The sequence below is a fragment of the Hyperolius riggenbachi genome, chromosome 3 (assembly GCF_040937935.1).
Source record: "Hyperolius riggenbachi isolate aHypRig1 chromosome 3, aHypRig1.pri, whole genome shotgun sequence".
In the NCBI taxonomy this organism is placed as follows: Eukaryota; Metazoa; Chordata; class Amphibia; order Anura; family Hyperoliidae; genus Hyperolius; species Hyperolius riggenbachi.
In genome coordinates, this window is record NC_090648.1 from 206,572,104 (window position 1) to 206,595,248 (window position 23,145).

The 23,145-nt window shown below is 42.7% G+C and overlaps 1 protein-coding gene across 4 annotated transcripts in view; it reads right to left on the reverse strand.

Moving 5' to 3' along the window:
- Positions 1-23,145, reverse strand: part of SHF (Src homology 2 domain containing F) — a 345,620-nt gene that overhangs the window by 39,727 nt on the left and 282,748 nt on the right. For 3 of the 4 annotated variants that reach the window (XM_068275596.1, XM_068275595.1, XM_068275594.1), the window contains 2 exons: positions 11,606-11,777; positions 8,143-8,262 (listed from right to left, as the gene is read on the reverse strand). The exons of the other annotated variant lie outside the window; for it this stretch is intronic. In XM_068275596.1, the coding sequence (XP_068131697.1) occupies positions 8,143-8,262; positions 11,606-11,777 (292 nt within the window). The remainder of the gene's footprint in view (positions 1-8,142; positions 8,263-11,605; positions 11,778-23,145) is intronic. 4 annotated transcript variants of the gene reach the window in all.

The window sequence follows — 23,145 nt, forward strand, 5'->3', positions numbered from 1 at the left end:
AAACAGAGGACAGGAGGACAGCTGCCCACACAGGCAGGCCCTGAGGCCTAAAGCTGTAAGCCTGCAGCAGCTGGCCTGTCTCTATGTAACACAAAAGCTACTAACTAAAATACAATGTCTAACTAACTAACAACAATATAGGTGTGTATAGGAGGTGTATGTGAGCAAAAACGCTAGGTAAATGACCACAATAAAGCTCTTGCTAAGCCAAAGCACAAAGGAGCAACTCTCTCTCTATGCAAGTCTCAGGCAAGGACGGAGAAACGTAACATGGCGGCCGCTATTTATAGGGTAGGGGCTGGCCAGGGTCCCCCTCTGTGATTGGCTGCCGTCAGAGGGCCTGGGAGCCCTCTGATTGGCTCTAAGGACATCAATCTGGGCTATGACGCTATTCAAGCTCGGTACCGAGCTCGAATAGCGCCGTTTGCTCGAATAGCTCGAATAGTGAATGGGCTATTCGAGTGTACGCGAATAGCCCATTCGAATAGCTGCAGCTATTCGGAGCTCGAATACCGAGCTCGAATAGCTGAAAAAGAGCTCGAATATTCGAGCTACTCGAATATTCGAGCTCTGCTGAGCACCACTGATCGTTTGTAGCTGATGTTGATGTGACAAAACAGACCAGTAGAAAGGCTGCATTCTAAAAGTCTTCTGCCAATCGGCCAGGTACTGGGCTGAACCAACCACAGTAAGCTTTATTTTTATACCTCATTTTAAACGGGTTTACTGTATGCTTACATGTGTGCATGCAATGTTAGCAAGCAGTCTCCAGAGTATACAGAACCATTCAGGTCCTGCCACAGACAAGATTATTATATGGCCTTTAATACCAACACCCTATTCTCTCTTGGCCAACTTTATCTGTAGTCCATTTGTTGATTTGATTAGAAACTCTGTAAAAGCTCTTAGGAGAAGCGCTCAAGCAGGTACCTTAATTTATTATTCTTACGGATAAGCAAACCTAGCCAACAAAAATGTTTTATGATAATTTCTAGACAGTACATCTTTTACCTAAAGCATTTATATTAAATATTACTGTAAAGTAAATTTATTTACCATGTTAGATCCTCTAACCTCTCCTGAACTGTGGTAGTCGGCAATATTTATAATTATACCCATTCAAAGAAGATTCAATTACTTAGCTCCATTAAGTTTTAATGTGCCTTCCTGAAGGCTGGTGCATGAATCTATGATCATTTTAAAGTTTCTCCCTATGTGAACCTCTGGCATCAAATTATGATTTGTTTTTAGCTCACCTCCTTCAAAGTAAGCTCTCCTTATGCACATTATTGGATTTCATAAAGTATACGATGAATATTTACCAAAGGCTTCAAGCGACTGCACATATTAGAGGTCATTGGACCTTTATTTCAGCAAATCTGAATATATCTCTGTGTTGCTAGACCGGTAGATTGATCTAGCTTTAAGAACTGTGGGCACCTGGTCATAATCAGGTATTACCATACAGTAAGAGGATGCAATTCTCAAAAGCATTCCTAAAGAGTCAATAGATTACAAGCACTAAAGTGAAACTGCTCTAATAACCAATTTGCTTAAATTAATTTTAAACGGGGCCCTGAACAAGACTGCCTTGTATTTGCATTATTGATCTTAGCTCCATTATTTGATATCAGGATACCAGCAATGTTGTACACAATAAATTAATCCAACACTGCTACTGTAGTAAACATGTCCCTGCAATAACCATACTATTTTTTTTCTCATTACAAAGAAACTTCTGCTACTTCTGCAACTGACATATCAAAAACGTTTTTACTCCGTAGGACAGGGCTATCAAACGCCGATACAAAGTGGACTGAAATTGAACACTGGGACCAAGTTGCAGGCCAATCTTGATCTCTAGTTGTCACATCCTTCCTTTATACAATTCCCTGGTGTCTAATACCCCCCCCCCCTTCCTATACAGTTCCCTGGTGTCTAGTGGATCCCCTCCTTCCCCTATATAGTTCTCTGATGTCTAGTAGTCCTCTCTCCCTTATACAGTTCCCTGGTATTTAGCTGTCTTTCCCTACACAGTTCCCTGGTGTCTAGTGGCCCCCTCATCTATGCAGTTCCCTGATGTCTAGTAGCCCCTCCCTCTCCTATACAGTTCCTGGGTGCCTAATGGCCCCCACCATCCCCTATACAGTTCCCTAGCATCTAGTGGACCCCTCCCTTCCCTATACAGTTCTCTGGTGTCTAGTGACCCCCCCCCCTCCCTTTCCTATACCGTTCCCTGGTGTCTACTGCTTTCCCCTTTCCAACCCCATATGGCTTCCCTGGTTATGTAGGGCCTTACCTCCATTATAGCTTCCCTAATGATATTTAAACATTATATGGGAAAATCCAGGGAATTCCTGGGTGAAGAGGCTTCACCAGAAATTATTTTAAATGGATTAGGTCTCTCAGCAATACATGGAGGAGCTGTTTATGATCAGAGTTCTCATAGTAAAAATGTAGATTACTGTGAGGGACTCAAACACACAGCCTTTATCCACTTAAAGTGTACCCGAGGCGGCGCAGGAGGGGCAAATGGGACACAGAGGCATGTTCCCTGCTGCACAAAATGCCTCACTGTCTCCACCCCCCATGCCACTCTCTGCCCCCCCTGCCCTATTACCTCCCGTAATTGGCGACAAGCGGTTGTTGCCAATCTTGAGGGGAAGGGAGGAGAGGTTTTCCCTGCTGGATTTGGATTGCCCTGGATGCTAACCAGGCAACCCAAAAGTTAAAAATCTATTACTTTTCTTATTGATAAAATAATCATTCCCCAGTTTACCTGACTCTTATTTGGTACACTGCCGCACAAAGGAAGTTGCAGGGCATGCTGGGTTGTCTTTTTTTTGCTTCTTTACTTTCCCCTCAGACTTAACTAATGCAGCATGATAGAGTAAAGCCTATTTCCCTCCGGTTTTCTCCTCCCACACCTCTGTTACTCTCTCTTTGGCCAATATTTCTCATGCTGAGACAATGCACTAACTATTGCAGAGCTGGGTGGGAGTACCTGAAGACTGGGAGGAGGGCGAGCAATGCATACACAATCAGGCAGAGGAGAGTTAGGCCTCGTTCACATCATACGTGGTTCTGTGCGCATTTGGAAGTGCATATGATGTAGTGACACAAGAACAGGAGAAGAGAAAGACAGCCCTTCTGCCGTTCACATCTACTGCGCAGCAGTACGATGTGCTATGATGCTCTTGCGTACTGCTGCCTGCATTTTGCCCTCAAGCGCAGAGCTGACCCATTACTGTCAATGGATGGGATCAGCAGCACAGCGGGAAGCGATCGTGGCATGGCATGCGATCGTATGATTTGCGTTCTGATAGCACAGCCATCTGCAATGTGTAGATGTGAACGAGGCCTAAGGGAGGAAATGACATCAGGATTAGCTTCAAAATAGACAGTTAAAATGGAGAATACTAAGAAGGATTTTCTCTTATTACACTATAGAAAAATCACTAAAATCTAAATGTGGACAGTGCAATACATATGTTATGTAAGTAGAGCAAGTATTTATCTACATTTGTTTTTTTTTCTGACATAGTATGGCTGACAGCTTCTCATTAATAAGATCCCTTACAGATATTTATCTAAAATATCATTAAAGGGGCTAAGAGGACCCCACCACATATTACCAGCAACTCTTCTTTGGCACCAAAGGCAAGCCAAGCACTCATCAACACTAAACACAAGTGTTTTGTGGCAGAGGAGGAGGGTCCAACAATATCACTAGCTTCGATTTACCTGGGTGTCTTCAAATTGTAATGAACAATCTTTTTAACATTTTTAACAAAGTTTCTCAAGTTATGTAAACCCAATAGATAGTAGCTTAACCGATTAACGGCAACCTGACTTATTAAAACGTCCCGTTTTACTCTGTTAACGGCAACAGGATGTTTTAATAAGTCGCTCACTCTCGCCGCCTCCCCACGCATGTGCGCACTGCTCCCGCCTCTGTTTACCGTCGTGTATCTGTGTTCCGCAATTGGGGAAGAGGACCGAGCGCTCCTCTACCCAATCGCAATGCCTGGAATGAATGGACGTGACCGCGATCAGCGGCCGCGTCAATTCATAAAACAGGAAGCCGTCACAGTGCAACCAAATGTAAAAAAAAAATAAAAAAAATGAACACTTCGTTCAAGTGCATAGGCATATTGATTCCCCCCCCCCCCCCCTTATTCCACGTATGCCTTATGGGCAGGAGATGCCCTAAGTATAAGCTGAACTCTTGGATTGCAAACGTTAATCATAAAACTCATACGATGCAAAACATTCTGTGAAAAGAAGAAAAATAAAAATGTGAAAGGTAAATTGATGGTGCAGCCTTTTTATTGGCCAATTTCTAAAGCTAAGCAGAAATGTACCAGAACCCAAGTATTGGTAATAGAATATATTTTCAGCAGAAAAACAGATTTCTACAAAATGTAATTGTGCTGTACACAAAATCTCTTCTCTCAAGGACAAAATATCGCCCAAGTCTGTGACGAGGTTATTGGAAGCTAATATGCTTTAGGGCTTACGAGGAAAGAAAATTGATGGGGGATGTAGAGCATCAAGGTGTTATAAGATCAGAGACAGACAATTTAGAAACTATCTTAGCGAGCACTGACAGCCAAGGCAAGATTTTCAGATATAACAGTTCTCAGTTATGGTCCTTTGACTCCAATGCCCTTGAATCTATTAAGCTATAGACAACCATGTAACACTTATGCTACACAGGTTACCTTTGCCACTTATTTCCACCTGAGATTTCTCACAAAAAGAAGTGCAAACAGACAGTCTTGTATGTTCTATTTATCCTGCTGGCATGTATTTGTACAGTATACAGAATAACCTATCCTGTGCAAAATCTATTTAAGCATAAAAAAACAAACACAAACTTCATATGTTTACACATACTTAATTTTTTTTTTATATGTACCTGAATACAAGAATAAAAGTTATTACTAATAAAAATCCTGATAATGTATATGTATAGTGCTTTTCTCCAGATGGACTCAATGTGCTTGAGAGCTGCTGACACTATATAGGCTATATAGGTTCAATAGGCAACCCTGCAGTGTTCTGAAGTCTTGTCCAAGGACTCCTTCCTGAATAGTTATTTGGCTAAAGCCAGAATTCCAACCCTCATCTCCTTTGTTAAAGATGGTGTCTCTAACCAGCCTATGCACTGCAAGCAGAGTGAGTATCTGGGGAGTGGGCGTGGGACTTCGCCAAGGTGGCTGTCCAGGTCTGTCTCTGCTAAAGAATCTAGCATGTGTACAGTTGTCCTGTTGAGTGGTTTTAAAATTTGACACACTGGATCTTTTTAGTGACAGCTGAATGCATTGATGTTTTTATTGCCCCACCCATCGAAAAACTGCTTTGTTGTGCACCACATCATGAGAGACGTGAATGTACATTGTTCATTCCTTGCAGTGCTGAGCTTGATCAAGATGAGGGACACAAATAGTATGTACACATCTTTACAGGTGGCTAGGTAGTTTTATTCTACAGATTTCTGTATAGGGGCATGAATCCTTATCAAAGCTTCTAGAGTCTGTAGCTGCTGGTTAATAATAACACAGCTGCCATGCCAGCCATGTACCTGGCAGTTGTGCCATGTTATCTATTCTTAGGAGAGAGTATTTGCATATCACTAAATATTTTTAAGCTCATCACTATGGGCAACATCCACTCTCGCCCTTACACCCCCCCCCCCCCCACACACACATACATACATACATACATACATACATACATACATACATACACACACACACACACACACACACACACACTGTATTCCTGCAGTGGACATAATGGCTTTTCCCCCAGTAATAAAAAAAAGACAGCTCAGTGGTCAGGGATCCCATTTATAAAGTTTCAACTAAACACATAAAAACACTACATGAGCTTTAAGGTTTGGACTTTATAGAGGAACGTCAGCCTAAACATACTGTCATTAAGTTGCATTAGTTATGTTAACTAGATAGGTAATATAATATTTTACCCATCCTGTTTAAAAAAACAAAAAACAGACAAATGTTTGTGATTTCACGGGGGCAGCCATCTTTTTGGTTGAAAAGAGGTGACGGGGAACATGAGACAGTTCCAACTGTCCTGATCACCACTCCCAGTTGCTAAGCAACCAGAACATCATCAGAAATCCCATCATGCTTTGCACAGCCTCAGGGGAAAAATGCCCGGGCAGTTTTCTTTGATGGGGCAGAGCTTAGCTTCTGTGCAGCTAAAAATGAGGCTTTGGTAAGAAAAACAAAGTTCTGATGCTGTGAAACTGTTAAAGAAATACCAAGCCTTTTCAGTGCTGCTGAGTAGATTTTAAGTCTGGAGGTTCACTTTAATGAAAATGTAATTGCTGTTGATCTTCAACACATTTTACAATATGAAATCTTAAAGAACAGAATCCCTTTACAGTAAATGAGAGCCTTTGTGCATGCGCTGCTGACTCTCCATTACTACACAAGATCATCGACATTTTATTGTTTGACTCTTTTCTCCATTTGGCCCACATTTTTCTTTTCCTTTTTAATGGTCAACTGTAATTTATACTGATCCAAAAGGTAGCAAATTGCATTTAGCCTTATCAAGCAGAAACCCTAGCTAATGAAAACTGTTAGCAGCTTCATGAGATATCCGTTAAATTTTAGAGGTTAGTGAAATAAATAACCATTTAATTAGGACGTTTAGAAATGTGAAGAGGAGATGGAATGTGCTGGATGCTTAGCCTCACTCTGCCTTGCACAATGTCACTTGTACAACATGTCCCAGGATTCTTAGGCAAGACAAGCATATTATAAGTGAGCATCTCCTGCTGTGGGAAATAGGACATCATATAAAAGCAAGGAAAAAAGTGCATTTTGCCTACAGCAACCTAGTAGATGGCTTCCATTTCATGGTCTACATAAAAAACTGCTCATGTCAGATAATGGTTATGACCAACAAATACACTTTCCACTAGTACTTATGAAACAATCATTGTTAGTACACATTTATTTTCTATTTTTAAGTTCTGTTCATACAATTTAAACTGTCTCTTTGCCTCCGCTTCCATAAGCAGTGGTGCAAGTAGAGTTTATTGAACTTGTTGAACAACTCCTGAATAACATGCAAAAGAGATGAGAATTCTGTCTGGAGAACAGCAGCACCTTTTGAATAAAAGGCTTTGCTGTTCTCCAATCATCAGGGCTGGATTTACCATAAGGCAATGTAGGCACGTGCCTACAGGCGCCTGAGGGAGGGGTGGCTCCTTCCCTTCCCCTAGTGCCTCCCTCCTACCCTATGACCAAGCGGAGCGTAAATGAGGGTTTAATCACCCAGCTCTTGGAATTACACTGACGAGATCTCCATTTAGTCGGGGGTAACACTAGCTACTTAATACTGACGGTACCTCTGGCTACCTAATGCTAAGGGACACCTGTAGCTTCCTTTAATGGGCAGGGAGGTAAAGGAGAAGTGACAGCTGGGCCAGCCAGCATACTTGTGGTGCTGTTCGGTGGCGTTTGTGGGTTTCTGGAGGGTGAACTTCAGGGTGCCAGGATGTCTGTGCCTATAGGCTCCTGTGATGTAAATCCAGGCCTGCCAATCATACTCGAGTATATAAGCTCCGAGCAGTTAGAGCTTAGCGGTAATGGTATTTCTTGACATCATAAGGGACTTCTTGAGGATATCCAGATCTGCCCCTTTTGGAAATACAATGCCCCCCCCCCCCTCAGTGCATATTTTCTATGCCAGTGTGAACCGGCCCTTATGCAAATTTTGTATGCAACTTTATACAGCTTAGAAATGGACCAGTCCAATGCAACCTTAGGGTGAGGCTATTGGTCTTTTTTCAAGCTGCATACAATTACATACAAAATTTACATTATCCTGAATGCACAGAAAGATTTGCCACATTGACCATACCTGGTCACACAAACACTACTGTACAAACAATATTATACTGTTTGTATATCTGCACTTCTGATGACTGGGACCCTTTCCTGCCCCCCCCCCCCCCCCCCCGCCCCTTCCAAATTGAAACCAATCCTGTGATCAGTTGGATTTTGAAGACCATCCCTAGCACAGAAAAGACTGAATATAATAAGCTGTACTGTTGTGTGCCCTTTTTGCTGGTTTCAGAATATAAGACAAAACACCTACTTCAGAGATAAGGAAAAGTCAATCTTGCTGGTCTCGCTGTTTCGCACCAGGTAACTTGCTTCTTTACACAGCCTCAGGAGACTCTCTGCATCTGTGCGGCTGATTGCACCGTGGTACCAGCTGTGAGGGCATCAGATTATTAAAGAAATAAAAGATCAAAAAAGTTGTCTTATTTAGAGAGAGGGGGGTCTACATTTCCCTACTCTGCTATGAGCATACAATACCACAAAGTAAAGTGCAAACCATATAATATCCACACACACACACACACACACACACACACACACACACACACACACACACACACACACACACACAATCTTCAAGATGGCTGCATGTGAACAGTGCACTTCAAATGGACCAAGGAACTGGACTTTATATACGTCATCAGAAGGCAGAAGGATTCATCTAGAAATAACAAATGTATTCTACGGAACTTCTCGGAAAGCATGTGATCAGTTTGATCTGTGGACTGACCTGCAGGTCTCTAATTTGATAGGCAAGACCTTTTTGTGTCGGCCCAAACAGATACTGAATGTAAGAAATGTATTACAATTGTCAAAAATACAACTGTGCAAAGTATCATTAGGTATACTATAGAAATATCAACAGAGTGTAGCAGGTGTAAAACTCTACTAAAGAAGATTGAAGAAAGATAGCACAGTACACCACTGAGAATGACTAAATGTGAAATATAGGAACAGAGCAACCTCATAAGTGGGAAGAGCCAGGTCAATCATGTTTAGAAATGTTATAGATTGATGCATTTCATTTTAATTGCTTTTGCTTTACTTTAATTTTCTCAAAGGCAGACTTTTAGTCATAGTATAGTTAACTTCTAGATTGCTTTAACTCTACAGTTTCAACTGTAAGTTTGTGAGCTCACAACAGCAGGGTCCTCCCCCCTGGTGTTTTTCATTTCCGCTGTACTTCTAACAAACGAACATGAATACCTGGATGTTTTAAAGAGAACCTTAACTGACAAGGATATGGACTTTTCCTTTTAAAATACCAGTTGCCTGACTCTCCTGCTGATCCTGTGTCTCTAATACTTTTAACCACAGCACCTCAACAAGCATGCAGATCAGGTGCTCTGACTTAAGTCAGACTGGATTAGGATGCTTGTTTCAGGTGTTTGATTCAGACACTAATGCAGCCAAAGAGATCAGCAGGAAAACCAGGCCATTGGTATCGTTTAAAAGGAAACATCCATATCCCCCTCAGTTTAGGTTCCCTTTAATACCACACATAGGCTTTTTGTAAATGTTTGATTGTCTGGGCAAAGAACTATATATGTATCTATGGTCCCTACCATTGTCCATTTTGTACTCTGTACTGCGCTACATGATAATCTGGTGTGTGTAAACGTGTATACATAGATATGTATAGACATACATACGTACATACGTACATTTTGAAAGTGGGAAGTGTGACGACTATTTTTCAATCATGCTCCTTCATCTTATGCGTTTCCTGGACATTATGCCACTGCATGAATCTCAGAACTTCGCTTGTTTGGTGTGCACCGGGCTCTCCCCTAATCTATGTTTTTGCTACATCAGTGCTGGGGATACACTTCTATAAGGACAATGGAGACATTCCATACACTTCCAGGCATTTCCCTGCTACACCAGACATTACAGAGAGAGCCTACCAATGTGGCAAGTAGGATCCTTCTTTACTCAAATTATTACCATCCCTCCCAGCATTTTTAGTCTGCTGGTACCAGGTTACTCTGTACCTACATAGTGACATCAGTGGCACACTGCCTTTGAGCTTCTTCAGACCTCTTTTCCATGGGCAGTTGAACTGTGTGTGCTCAGCAAGCAGTTGCCAGGCAGCAGCAAGCAGTTACCAGGCAACAGTGAACAGTTACCAGGCAGTAGCAAGTAGTTGTTTGAGTTGGAGAGGCATTTCACTGCCTATCAACTGCCAGTGGAAAAGAGGCCTTAATTGTATAAAGGTGTCCATTAATCGTACTATCCCAGCTACCGATCTTTCGTATCTGATTGTTGCGGTAATCGATCAGAAACAACCATTCGTGCACAGTAGCAGACAAATTCACTTCAATCAATTCAATTAGATTGGAAACAATTGATCGGCTGTGGGATTGTACCATTAATGGACACCTTAACACTTACTACAATATTATTCTTATTTGCACAATTGTATTTTCACATCCGAGTGGCTGGATAGTGTACTGGTTAAGGGCTCTGCCTCTGACACAGGAGACCAGGGTCCGTATCTAATCTCACCTCTTCCTGCTCCTAGTGGAGAAAAACGTGAGATCAAGGTTCTGTGTCTGTGTCCTTATCTTGTATTAAGAGTTTTCAGAATCCATGAATTCTGATCTCTTCCTTGGATGATGGGCAATGATATGTGGCAACAGACTGGACATTGATGTTTACATATTAGCATGAATCCAGTTTCTTTTCATGTTTTTCATTGTGTATTTTGTTCATGTAACACCTGATGCACTGATGGAATTTGTATATTGATATACTAATATTGCATATATATCAGTTACATATTTGTGAAGATTTCTAAATACCCGTAATTTTATGCCTTATAAGATGTACTTCTTCCCTTCGATTTTTAGTTAAATTGCAAAAAGATTTGCATACGCGTTTCCACGATTGCATCCATGTCTACGCAATTGCAATGCAAAAATGCATCGAAAAGGGGCGCTTTTTGGTGCATCTTATAAGGTGAAAAATACGGTACTGACCATGTTCACAGCACAGGGGATGTATACACATCTAAGGTCTAAGCAGAGGAGTAAGTAAACCGTGCATGATATGTATACCCTTCTAACATGAAATAAACTTTACTACTATTTTTTTTTTTAAATAATTAAGCTTTAGCGGTGGATCAGAGGACTTTTCCTGTTTCAGTGCTCAGTCTACAGATTAGCACTGATGAATAACTGCAATTTTTATCAATACAAATATTAACTGAATGTGCCTGGACCTAGGTTGCCTGTGACAGTAAAGGCTCCCATCCTGTGCTGGAAGCTGCCACTACTGAATACCAGAAACTGCTTTACATTATGCAGCAGAGGAACTAGTACAATATAGCTGTGGTAGTGCTGAGCCTGCCTCCAACCAGTGCTGCTTCCAGAAGTAAAACGGTGGCAGCCTATGTGCTGGATGACAGCTCTGTGCCACACAACAGATGTCCCACTACAGATGGCAATTTTTTGCCATCCAAAAAATACATGTTCGCAATAAGTGTAGTAAGACAACCTAGGCTGATATAAAATCCACTTATAGTAGCCAAAAGCTTCTAATGCCGCTTGCTGTGAATACTAATCTGCAATATGCTTAAAAATGAAAACAGCTCTAGCTGTGCTGGTAAAGTTTAAAAGCAAACCAGATCACCTAGTTATCTCCTTGCACTGTGATCTTGTCAGTGGTGTAAAATGATTTGATGGTGCCCCAGCAACAACAATAGTGATACTTACAATTGGCTTTCTAATGGCAAGGAGGGATCTATCCTTTCTCCCACTGAGTTGGTGTGTTCTACACTTGGATTCTTGGTTGCCTTCAAGTTCCCAGCTGAGTGTCTGTGCATGTGTCTGAGTCTGTCCTCTCTGGATGGTGATATGCCTGTTTTATCAGCACCATCAAACTGGGCTGAAGGAAAAGAAAAAAACTATAAACTGTAATGCTACGAAGCACAGAAAGATTAAAGCATAAACTGGCAAGTGTTAAAGGGTATGCCTGCTTTTGTGTAGCCTCACCCATTTGGAAACCCTCAATTCCAGTATGTATTCTGTAATTGTACCTGAAAGGCACTACTGGCTGTCGGAACTGCTCAACAAGCATTCAGATTAGTCTCAAGTGTTAAAGAGGCCTGAAGGCCATCTAAAGCAAAACATATTAAAGGGGAACTGAAGTAAGAGGTATACGGAGGCTGCCATAGTTATTTCCTTTTAATCAATACCAGTTGCCTGACAGCCCTGCTGGTCTATTTCTCTGCAGTAGTATCTGAATAACACCAGAAACAAGCATGCAGCTAGTCTTGTCAGATCTGACTTTAAAGCCTGAAACACCTGATCTGCTGCATGCTTGTTCAGGGGCTATGGCTAATAGTATTAGAGGCAGAGTATCAGCAGGGCTGCCAGACAACTGGTATTGCTTAAAAGGAAATAAACATGGCAGCCTCCATATACCTCTCTCTTCAGTTCCCCTTTAAAATCACATACATACTGTTTAACCACTTCCGTAGAAGCAGTTTCTGGACCGTTAAAGAGGAAACTCTTAAAATTTAAAACGCATACAAATAAGAAGTACATTTCCCCAAGAGTAAAATGAGTCCTAAATTACTTTTCTCCTATGTTGCTTTCACTTACAGTAAGTAGTAGAAATCTGTAATTACCGACAGAATTTGGGCTAGTCCATCTCTTCATGGGGGATTCTTCGCATGGGCTTTATTCTTTATAAATACAGTCCCTGAAAATGATTAATACAAAGATGCTTGCCAGCCTCCCTGCTCGCTGTACACTATTTAGGCAGTTGGACGGAACAACTGCCATTCATTAAGTGCTTTTAAAAGTAAAGAAAACCCTGAGAACCTCCCTCCCCTGAGAAGATGGGCTAGTCCGAAATCTGTCGGTAATGTCAGATTTCTACTACTTACTGTAAGTGACAGCAATATAGAAGAAAAGTAATTTATGGCTCATTTTACTCAGGAAGAAACATACTTCTTATTAATATGCGTTTTAAATTTTAAGTTTTTCGCAACAGTTCCTCTTTAAGGACCAGAGACTGCAGGTTTGAAAAAAAATGGCGTCACACCACATGGACCCCCCACTACCACCGATCAAGCCGCTCATCCCAGTCAGGGGACAATTTCATTGGCTTCACAGGGTCAGGAACTGTCACACCAAGCGGGGGGCTGCAGTGGTGAGAGATTGGCGGTAGTGGCAAGGATGATTGAAATCTACGCACTGGCAGGGATAATAGGTGCCAAACAGGGCATAAATTTCAATCAGCGTGGTCCAGAAGCGGTTACAGGACAACTGACCTGAGTAGGAAATGGAGGCTGTCATATTTATTTCATTTCCTTTTAAACAATGCTAATTGCCTGGCTGTCCATCTGATCCGGTGTCTTTAATACTTTTAGCCATATACCCTTAACAAGCATGCAGATCAGATGTTTGACTTAAATTTGACTGCATTTGCTGCATGCTTGTTTCAGACTTCAATGATCCATGGAAGATGTGCAGGAAGTCAGACAACTGGTATTTGTAAAAGGAAATAAACATGGCTGCCTCCATATCCCTCTCATATTAGTTGTCATTTAAGTGGCAAAAAAGTAAAAAAAAAAGCATTTTTGTTCTAAAACATTACACATCAAAAAACAAATAGAAAGCAGTAATAGAGAGGTTATTATAAAACACACTTTTTGGAGGTTATTGGAAACACGCTAGTCACACTTCACTAAAGCCAATTGAGAACAACACTGGCTGCCGGAAAAATTATCAGATCATTTGCTTAGCAATTATGTAATTGCGAGAGAAGGAAGAGAAAGTTAGCTACTTTACTCAGCTGAACACAGTCTGATCATTTAGAAATGGCAACAGAAATCTTATCAATTAGCTTCTGAGTGAAGTTCTAGTTTAAAATAATAACCCTTCCAGTATTTAAAGTACATATGCGGTGTCAAAAAGTAAAGTTAATACTTACTGCACCTAAGAGGGAAGCCTCTGTATTCTATAGAGGCTTTCCACACCATCCTCCGGTCACCTGTTGCTAAGTGCGGACCCCTGAGGGGCTTGTCTGCAATCTCACTGCACTCTTCAGACATGAGCGTGGCCATACTGTGCCTGCATGAGTATGACTGCAAAGGCAACTGTGCTGATGCCAGAAAATAAGTGAGGCCCGGCTAGAAAGGTCCCGACAAGTGGTGGGGACCGGAAGACAGTGTGGGAAGACTGGAGGATCCAAAGGCTTTCCTCTACTTAAAGAGGAACTGTCATGAAAATCTTACAATTTAAAAACACATACAAATAAGAAGAACATTTTTCCAGAGTAAAATGAGCTATAAATTACTTTTCTCCTATGTTGCTGTCACTTACAGTAAATAGTAGAAATCTGACATTACCGACAGGTTTTGGGCTAGTCCATCTCTTCATGGGGGATTCTCAGCATGGCCTTTTTTTTTTTACAAAGACATTCCCTGAAAATGATTAATACAAAGATGCTGGCCAGCCCCCCTGCTCGCTGCACACTATTTTGGTATGTGGACAGAGCAACTGCCATTCACTAAGTGCTTTTAAAAATAAAAAAATCCCTGAGAACCCCCTATGAGAAGATGAGCTAGTCCGAAACCTGCCGGTAATGTCAGATTTCTACTACTTACTATAGGTGACAGCAACAGGATAGAAAAGTAATGTATGGCTCATTTTACTCTGGAAGAAATGTACTTCTTATTTGTATGCGTTTTAAATGTTAAGATTTTCATGACAGTTCCTCTTTAAGTATTTACTTTAACGCCTTGGGTTCTCTTTAACATTATTGTTTTTCTTATTCATTTTATGCTGTGTTTAAGGTTTTAAATTAGGGATTAAATTTGAGTTCCACACTGCTTTAAATGTGTTCAGTAGGTAATGGATGGTATGCATCTTAGAAACATCATGTTTTTGATATTGGGGGGGGGGATTGTCATGTCTTGTAACTGTGACCAGTTGGCAGCAGTTTGCTAGATTTGAACTGCATTTCTCATAATTCCATTTAATTTAAGTAAAGATTATCAGATAATTACATGCATTAATATATTTCTGCTGTATTCACATAAACATATAAATGTTTATTTACAGTTATATTGCTGGCTGTTATTTGAGCTATACTCTCTCCCAACTAAATATCTCCACTTTTGAGGGGGTGAGGTGAAATACTACAATTAGCGGTATGCAATTTTGTAACAATAATGGAAATTGGTCAAGACCACTTCTCTGCAGGATCTAGGAAAGTTCTCAATGGTGAACAACAGGAAGTCAAGAACCAGCTAACTAAATAAAGGCACTGGATGAACGCACAACTCATCCATTGATTTTATTTGTATGCTATAGATGGGCCTAAAACTAATAGCGATTACTTGTTATAAAATGTATGCTCTGACTCACAGCAACTAGAGTCTTCTGACTGATATGTAGGCATTGGGCAACACACATTTTTAGACACCACAAGCAAATCCGTCAAGAGAGCAGGTTCACTAAACTAGACAGTTATATGACAAATGTATTTACCAATATTTTTCAAGAGAATATAAAAATACAAGTCTACAAATGAGACACAGAAGTACAAAAGGAAAATAAGGATGCCATAGTAGGAAAGATGAGAGACAGGAGACCGTGGTTAACAATAGGGAGGGTGAGGTTTTATGTTGAATGAATGGAAGCAGTGACTGCAGGCTTGTTTCAAAACCTTACAAGAGCCCTCATATAATCTCCCTTTTTGAAAACTTATGAGAAATAGGCGTAGTGATCATGTTTATGTGGCATTTGCCTTGAAGATCCAGCAATCATTGTTGTATTTAATACCAACTCCAAATACTTATTAATGGCTTTGTGTTGAAATTCTTTAGTTTCCCTTCAGGCTGACCATGTGATCCTTTGTTGTAATGCCTAGGCAGAGATTGTATTACATGGAGTGGTAAATGACACCATACAATTCTTATGACCCTCTAGTGCAATGGCGTAACTGGATGCCCTATTACAGTTACATTCAGACATAAAAAGAGCAAGCACAAGGAAATAATAGTTGGAAGGAAGTAACACACATGCACTGATACCTTCAGAAAAACTGAATAGTAGGTTTGAAGTATATCTCCATAATGGCATATAGTACGATAATGGACACCACAACATTAGAATTCATAGTACAAAAATACAAACTACATGAATGTAATGATTATTAGCAAATCAGGAAGTGCTCACTTTTGGAGCTGGTAGTAGGCGGTGTCCTCGGCACTAGCATAGCCTTCAATATTAACTGCAGCTATGGTCCGCTGATATGCTTAGAACTGGCGCACTTGGCATATTTGTAAGGAGCAGCGGCTAAGCAGTGTTACATTTAGGCAGTGATGTACAATCCCCTCCCAGCCATTGTTGCAGTCTTATACCGCCCTCCGGGCTCCACACGACAATTTCTCGACAACCTTGCCTCCTGGCTCCCACACATCCTCTCCTCTGACCTCCCCACCATCATCCTCGGGGATTTCAATATACCCATCAATGAACCCAAGAACTCTGTTGCGACCCGGCTACTCGCCATAGCCAACTCACATGGCCTAGTACAACACACCAACGCCCCCACTCACACTGCACGTCACACTCTCGACCTTATATTCACTAAATCCACCACCATTGCAGACCTCGACATCGCACCATTTCCACCCTCAGACCATTACCTTCTCGCCTTCAACCTCCTCACGGAAGGCACCTCCAAACTACCCGCCCACCCACCTGGTCGATGGCAGCGAGACCTACGCAAGCTCAACCCTGGCGTCCTTGCTGACTCCCTCCATGGCCTATCCTCCACTCTCCCCACCCTAACCTGTCCTAATCTTGCTGCAGCTCAGTATCACCAAATTCTCTCATCAGCCCTAGAGAGAGCTGCTCCACCAATATTCCGCCGCAACCGACCCCCTAACCCCCAGCCCTGGCGCACTACCCATACTCGCAACCTCCAGAGGGAAACACGCGCCACTGAACGAAAATGGCGGAAAACTCGACTAAACCAGGATTTCCTACAGTACAAAACTAACCTGCAGCAGTTCCACACTGCCCTTGCTCATGCGAAGCAGGAATACTTTACCAAGCTCATCGGAGCACAAGCTTCCAATCCCCGGCGTCTTTTTAGCACCTTCAACTCCCTGCTTAAACCCACCCCCCCACCTTCTGTTTCCTCCCTCTCTGCCACAGATTTAGCCACCCACTTCACCAACAAAATGGTCTCCATCCATCAGGAAATATCCAATCTTCAATCTTCACCTCCCACCTGCTCACAACCTACTCCTTCTCCACCCTATCCTCCCCTCACCTCCTTCACTCCTACTACCACTGAGGAGGTCAACCACCTACTGCAGACTTCCCATACCACTACCTCCCCCCTTGACCCTATCCCTTCTGATCTACTTCAGCCTCACTTCACGGATCTGGCCCCAGTCCTCACTACCATGTTTAACCTCTCCCTATCCACAGGCACCTTCCCCTCAGATTCCAAGCAGGCCACTGTACTGCCTCTGCTCAAGAAACCCTCCCTCGACCCCTCGCTACCCTCCAACTACCGCCCGATCTCCCTCCTCCCCTTCGCCTCAAAACTCCTTGAGCGTCTGGTTCACAAACGCCTGACCCAGTACCTCAATGCCAACTCACTACTAGACCCACTGCAATCTGGATTTCGGCCTGCCCACTCAACCGAAACGGCTCTCACAAAAGTGGTCAATGACCTTGCCTTAGCTAAAGCTGAAGGTAAATACACCATTCTCCTCCTCCTTGACCTTTCAGCAGCTTTTGATACAGTAGATCATCCCCTACTCCTCCAGTCCCTCCAATCCATGGGCATTCACGATCTCGCCCTGACCTGGCTTTCATCCTACCTCTCCAACCGCTCCTTCACGACCTCCTTCAATGAGTCCTCGTCCACCACCAACCACCTCTCAGTGGGAGTCCCCCAAGGCTCGGTCCTTGGCCCCCTACTGTTCTCCCTATACACATCCTCCATTGGCAAGGTTATCTCCTCCATGGGTTTTAACTATCATCTGTATGCAGATGACACCCAAATCTATCTCCACACCCCTGACATATCCACCACTACCATGGACAAGGTCTCCTCCTGCCTATCTGCCATCTCCTCCTGGATGTCCGCTAGGTTCCTAAAACTAAATCTAGACAAAACGGAATTTATGATCTTCCCACCCCGGTCATCCCTGGACCTCCCAGATGTGCAGGTCACTGTTAACCACACTACTATTCACCCTACCTCTCAAGCCCGCTGTCTGGGTGTCACCCTGGACTCCGCACTCTCCTTCACTCCCCACATCCAAAACCTCACAAAGTCCTGCAACTTCCACCTTCGTAACATCTGTAAGATTCGCCCTTTCCTGACCCCTGCCACCACCAAACTCCTCATCCATGCCCTCATAATTTCCCGCCTCGACTACTGCAATGCCCTTCTGTCTGGACTCCCTAAGACCCGAATAGCCCCACTGCAGTCCATCATGAATGCGGCTGCCAGAATTATCCACTCCTCCCATCGCTCCACCAGGGCGGCTCCCCTCCGTGAATCCCTCCACTGGCTTCCTATCCAGTCCAGAATCAGATTCAAGATATTGTGTCTGACCTACAAATCCATCCACAAAACCTGTCCAACCTACATTTCTGATCTTACTCAGAGATACACACCAAGCCGCTCACTCCGCTCCTCCAATGAACTTCGCCTGACCGTTCCCTGCATCACCCAGTCCCATGCACGCCTCCAAGACTTCTCAAGAGCCGCTCCGACACTATGGAACTCCCTACCTCCACCCATTAGGGCAGCCCCCTCCTTCAACACCTTCAAGAAGGCCCTCAAAACTCACCTTTTCACTCTTGCCTACCACCCCTCACAATTGCTCTAAACCCACAGCCGAACTCTGGTCCCCTACCTCTCGTGTCCCTACCTCTCCCTCTAGATTGTAAGCCTTTGGGCAGGGTCCTCACTCCTTTTGTGTCCTACCTGATCATGCACCTCTATTACTGTGCACCCATGCTATGCATTTGAGTGAACCTAACTTGCCTAACTCCATGCTCCCATCCAGTGACTGACTAAGCATTACCTTGTACTCATACTGTGCTGTGTGATCTGGTTTTCTTGTATTCCTGTATTGTCATTTTGCTGTTTGTCACCCCTAAATATTGTCTGTAACCTAAATTAATGTCCAGCGCTGCGTAATATGTTGGCGCTTTATAAATACAACAAATAAATAAATAAAAATGGTGATGGTGATAAGGTAAAACAACAAGCAAGGGAATAATTGCCATCGGTAAGTATAAAGAAGCATAGTGTTAGGTCTATGAAGGGTTGTATTAGGCATGGGGGAAGGGAAGTGTTAGAATTAGCAGCAGTGACGTTAGTACAGGTTTAGCAGTAGTAAGTAGTCATAGTAAGAGGGGTATTGCACCTGTAGCTGCAGTGATTAGCGGTAGTAGGAGGAATAGTATTAGGGGCAGTGGTAGGAGGAAAGCTAGTGTTGTAAGGTAAGGGATTAGGCGTAAGCCATAGCCTATTAACATTATAATGGTAATATTAAATTATCAATATTATACGGTCTTCTGCTTGAGGTGAACTCACTAACATAGAAACTAAATGTATGCATAAATCAATGCTCTACATACCATGAATGACAAATAATGCAGAATATTAGTTTTAACCTGTTCACAATGCATTTTTTTTAAAGGATACCTAAGGTGATATAGGACATGATGAGATAGACATGTGTATTTACAGTGCCTAGCACACAAATAACTATGGTGTGTTCCTTTTCTTCTTTCTCTGCCTGAAAGAGTTAAACATCAGGTATGTAAGTGGCAGTTCCTGTCTGTGACTGATAAGAAATTACAACTATAAAAACACTTTCCCTCAGAAAATGCCTTCTGAGAGCAGGAAAGAGATAAAAAGGGCCAATAGTTCATAGATTTTAGCTCTGAGCGTGTCATTGAGCAAAAATAATAAAACAGTACATATTTAAAAAGTAGATTTAAATATAAACTAAAACTGACTCTTAAAAGGACTCCTAAAAAGTAATTGTCAGGAGGCTGAGGATAGATACAATGGTTTATTTCATTAGTTTATTTTCACTTCGGGTGTCCTTTAATCATAAAATGTAAATTTAACCTATATTTAACATGGATATAGAATAGGGAAAAGATTATTCTAGAGTTTATCCTGCATATTCAATCAGCAAAGTTCAATCTCATTTTAATTGTGCTCATGTATATCAATGTAAAAAAAAAAAAAAACCTACATGTGGCATTCTTGCATGTGGATTTGGCTTTTCCCGCTCACGGTTTACAAAAATACATGCTAATGTGTGTCAGAAAAGACCACCTATATACATGTGTAGCGTGTATAGGTCCTATTCCTTTCATCCCAAACCACTGTCAATTGATTGTTTCAGGTGACAAAGCACTGCACAGACACACTGGTTTGCTATAGCTGTTCAGCCTGTTCTGGTCCACAAGGAGGGACATGCAGTGCCGCACAGCAAAAGAAGCAGCATGTCTTTTTATTGATATTGACGCATCACTAAATGATGTTGTGGGACAGCTGTCCTGACTTTATGCACAAACTTCTGGTCCATCATTGTTTATTAGCACTAACATTTTGGCTAGCTGAAAACAGAGGTTAACTGAACTGAATCACTCCTTACTGGGACACAGAATGCAGCAATTCAGGGCAACAGATAGAATACAATGAAGCAACCGGTTACTTTTGCCCCTGTGGCCTACAAAAATTCATATAGAGCTATAGTTTACAGGCTTTAAAGGGACTCCAAGCTCAGAGTAAAAATAAAATTTGAACTTACCCGGGGCTTTCTCCATCCCAGCCCGGGACGTCCCACGCCGGCCTCCTGGCTCTTCTCCCGGCGGCTGTCCGCATACCGCGGACAGGCCGGTCCCCCGGGCGAAACTGGCGAGTGTCGGGCCTTCAACTTCCGTATACGTCACACGCCGGCCGCCGCGCGTCATGACGGCGGCCGGCGTGACAGCACGGCGCATGTGCGATTCAACCGCGCATGCGGCGTGCTGTCACGCCGGCCGCCGTCATGACGCGCGGCGGCCGGCGTGGGACGTCATTCGTGACGTATACGGAAGGAGAAGGCCCGACACTCGCCAGTGTCGCCCGGGCGACCGGCCTGTCCGCGCTATGCGGACAGCCGCCAGGAGAAGAGCCAGGAGGCCGGCGTGGGACGTCCCGACCAGGGCTGGGATGGAGAAAGCCCCGGGTAAGTTCAAATTTTATTTTCACTCTGAGCTCGGAGTCACTTTAATTACACAGAATTACAAATCTATTGACTACCTGCAATAGATGTGCAGAGCTCCACAATTGTGGACTAAAATACACAACATGCATTCAAAACAGGTACAGCAAAGGAGGACGTTCGCTTCAGTATAAATAATATGTGCACAAATTATTCCCTACTAGACTTCCCCACGGCGGTGACGGGTTCTCTCGGGGAAGACCTATTGCTAGTCTAACGATAAAAACACGATTTTTTCCTAGTGCTGCTAGTCATAAAATGGTATACACAGCTAGCTGCATCCATGTGCATCAATTTGCATTCAAATTATAGATTAGGACTAGTACATGATTTGCATCTGATTTGCATTCAAGGCATGTATTTAGCCCTGTGGGGCTCTGCATGCCTCTGTTGGGTCTACAATTCAGTTGCAGCCTATGAGCACTGTCATTTTTTTGATGTCTGTTTGAGAGAAATGTGTATACCATTTTATGACTAGCAGCACTAGGAAAAAAATCGTGTTTTTATCGTTAGACTAGCAATAGGTCTTCCCTGAGAGAACCCGTCACCGCCGTGGGGAAGTCTAGTAGGGAATCATTTGTGCACATATTTATACTGAAGCCAACGTCCTCCTTTGCTGTACCTGTTTGGAATGCATGTTGTGTATTTTAGTCCACAATTGTGGAGCTCTGCACATCTATTGCAGGTAGTCAATTCGGGTGCAGCCTCTGTTTGGAAGCGCAGCCAATGTCTCCTGCTGTACAAAACTTATGTAAGTATACTTTTGGCTAGCTGCATCCATGTGCATCAATTTGCATTCAAATTATAGATTAGGACTAGTACATGATTTGCATCTGATTTGCATTCAAGGCATGTATTTAGCCCTGTGGGGCTCTACATGCCTCTGTTGGTCTACAATTCAGTTGCAGGCTATGAGCGCTGTCATTTGTTTGAAGTATATCAGTACTAATAACAGTAAAATGTAGGCAATACAAATTACCAATATTTTACTATGCACCTATCACCTTAAGCCTCCATTGTAAGTGACTAACTTTAAAGGACTTCCAATGTGACAAATTAAACAGATTTTACTCACCTGGGGCTTCTTGCAGCCCATGGCAGCCGTCTTGTGCCCTCACCAAAGCCCCCGTCCTCCGCGTTGTCCTGCTGGTCGCCGGTAAAGATTGCGACCCCCCCCCAGCAGGTCTTCTGTGCCTGCGTGGGCATTCCTTCCCCTCGCGTTCATGTTATCTGGCGCATACTACGGCTGCGCACAACTATAATATACGGCAGATCACGAGAACACGAGGAGAAGGATTGTTTGCGCAGGCTACGAACCGCCGGCCAGGTCATGATCTTTACCGGCAGACACTAACCCCACCAAGTAATACCTAACCTTAACGTCGGCTGACTAAACAATCTATAGTTGTAGCCGATTGGCTACTGCATAAAGTTTAATGGTTGAAGTCAAGCTGCTATTATTCACATCGGGCACCCAAATAAGTGGTTGGGCACCCGTCTACGGAAAGTTGACAGGCATTTATGACCTGTTTGCAGATTGCAGTGCTGAAATGACCCGATTCACTGATTAGGAAGAAAACCTCTCAAAATAGTGGTATGCAATTTGTAGTTTTCATTCAATACAATCAATATTGTATAAAACCTGCCCGTCCAAGGCTTACTAAAATATAAAACTGGATTCAGTAACCCCAGAGAAGAGACAAATCTAATGAACTACGTTAAGACGATGGAGTAAAACAGGAACAAAAGGTTAAATTGGGAAAACTGGTAAATAGATTCTTTTGTGTCAAATTCTGATACATTATCAGACAATAAAATGCTGTTATCTTGAAGTAAAATCTTTGAAGTATCCCGAAATGTTGTTGTGGAACAAAAAGATCATCAGTGAAATGGTGACACTGGATGACAAAAATCAATAGAAAGAGGCTGGGGGGTGGGGGGGGGGGGCATGGGATTACGGAGTACACAGATCAG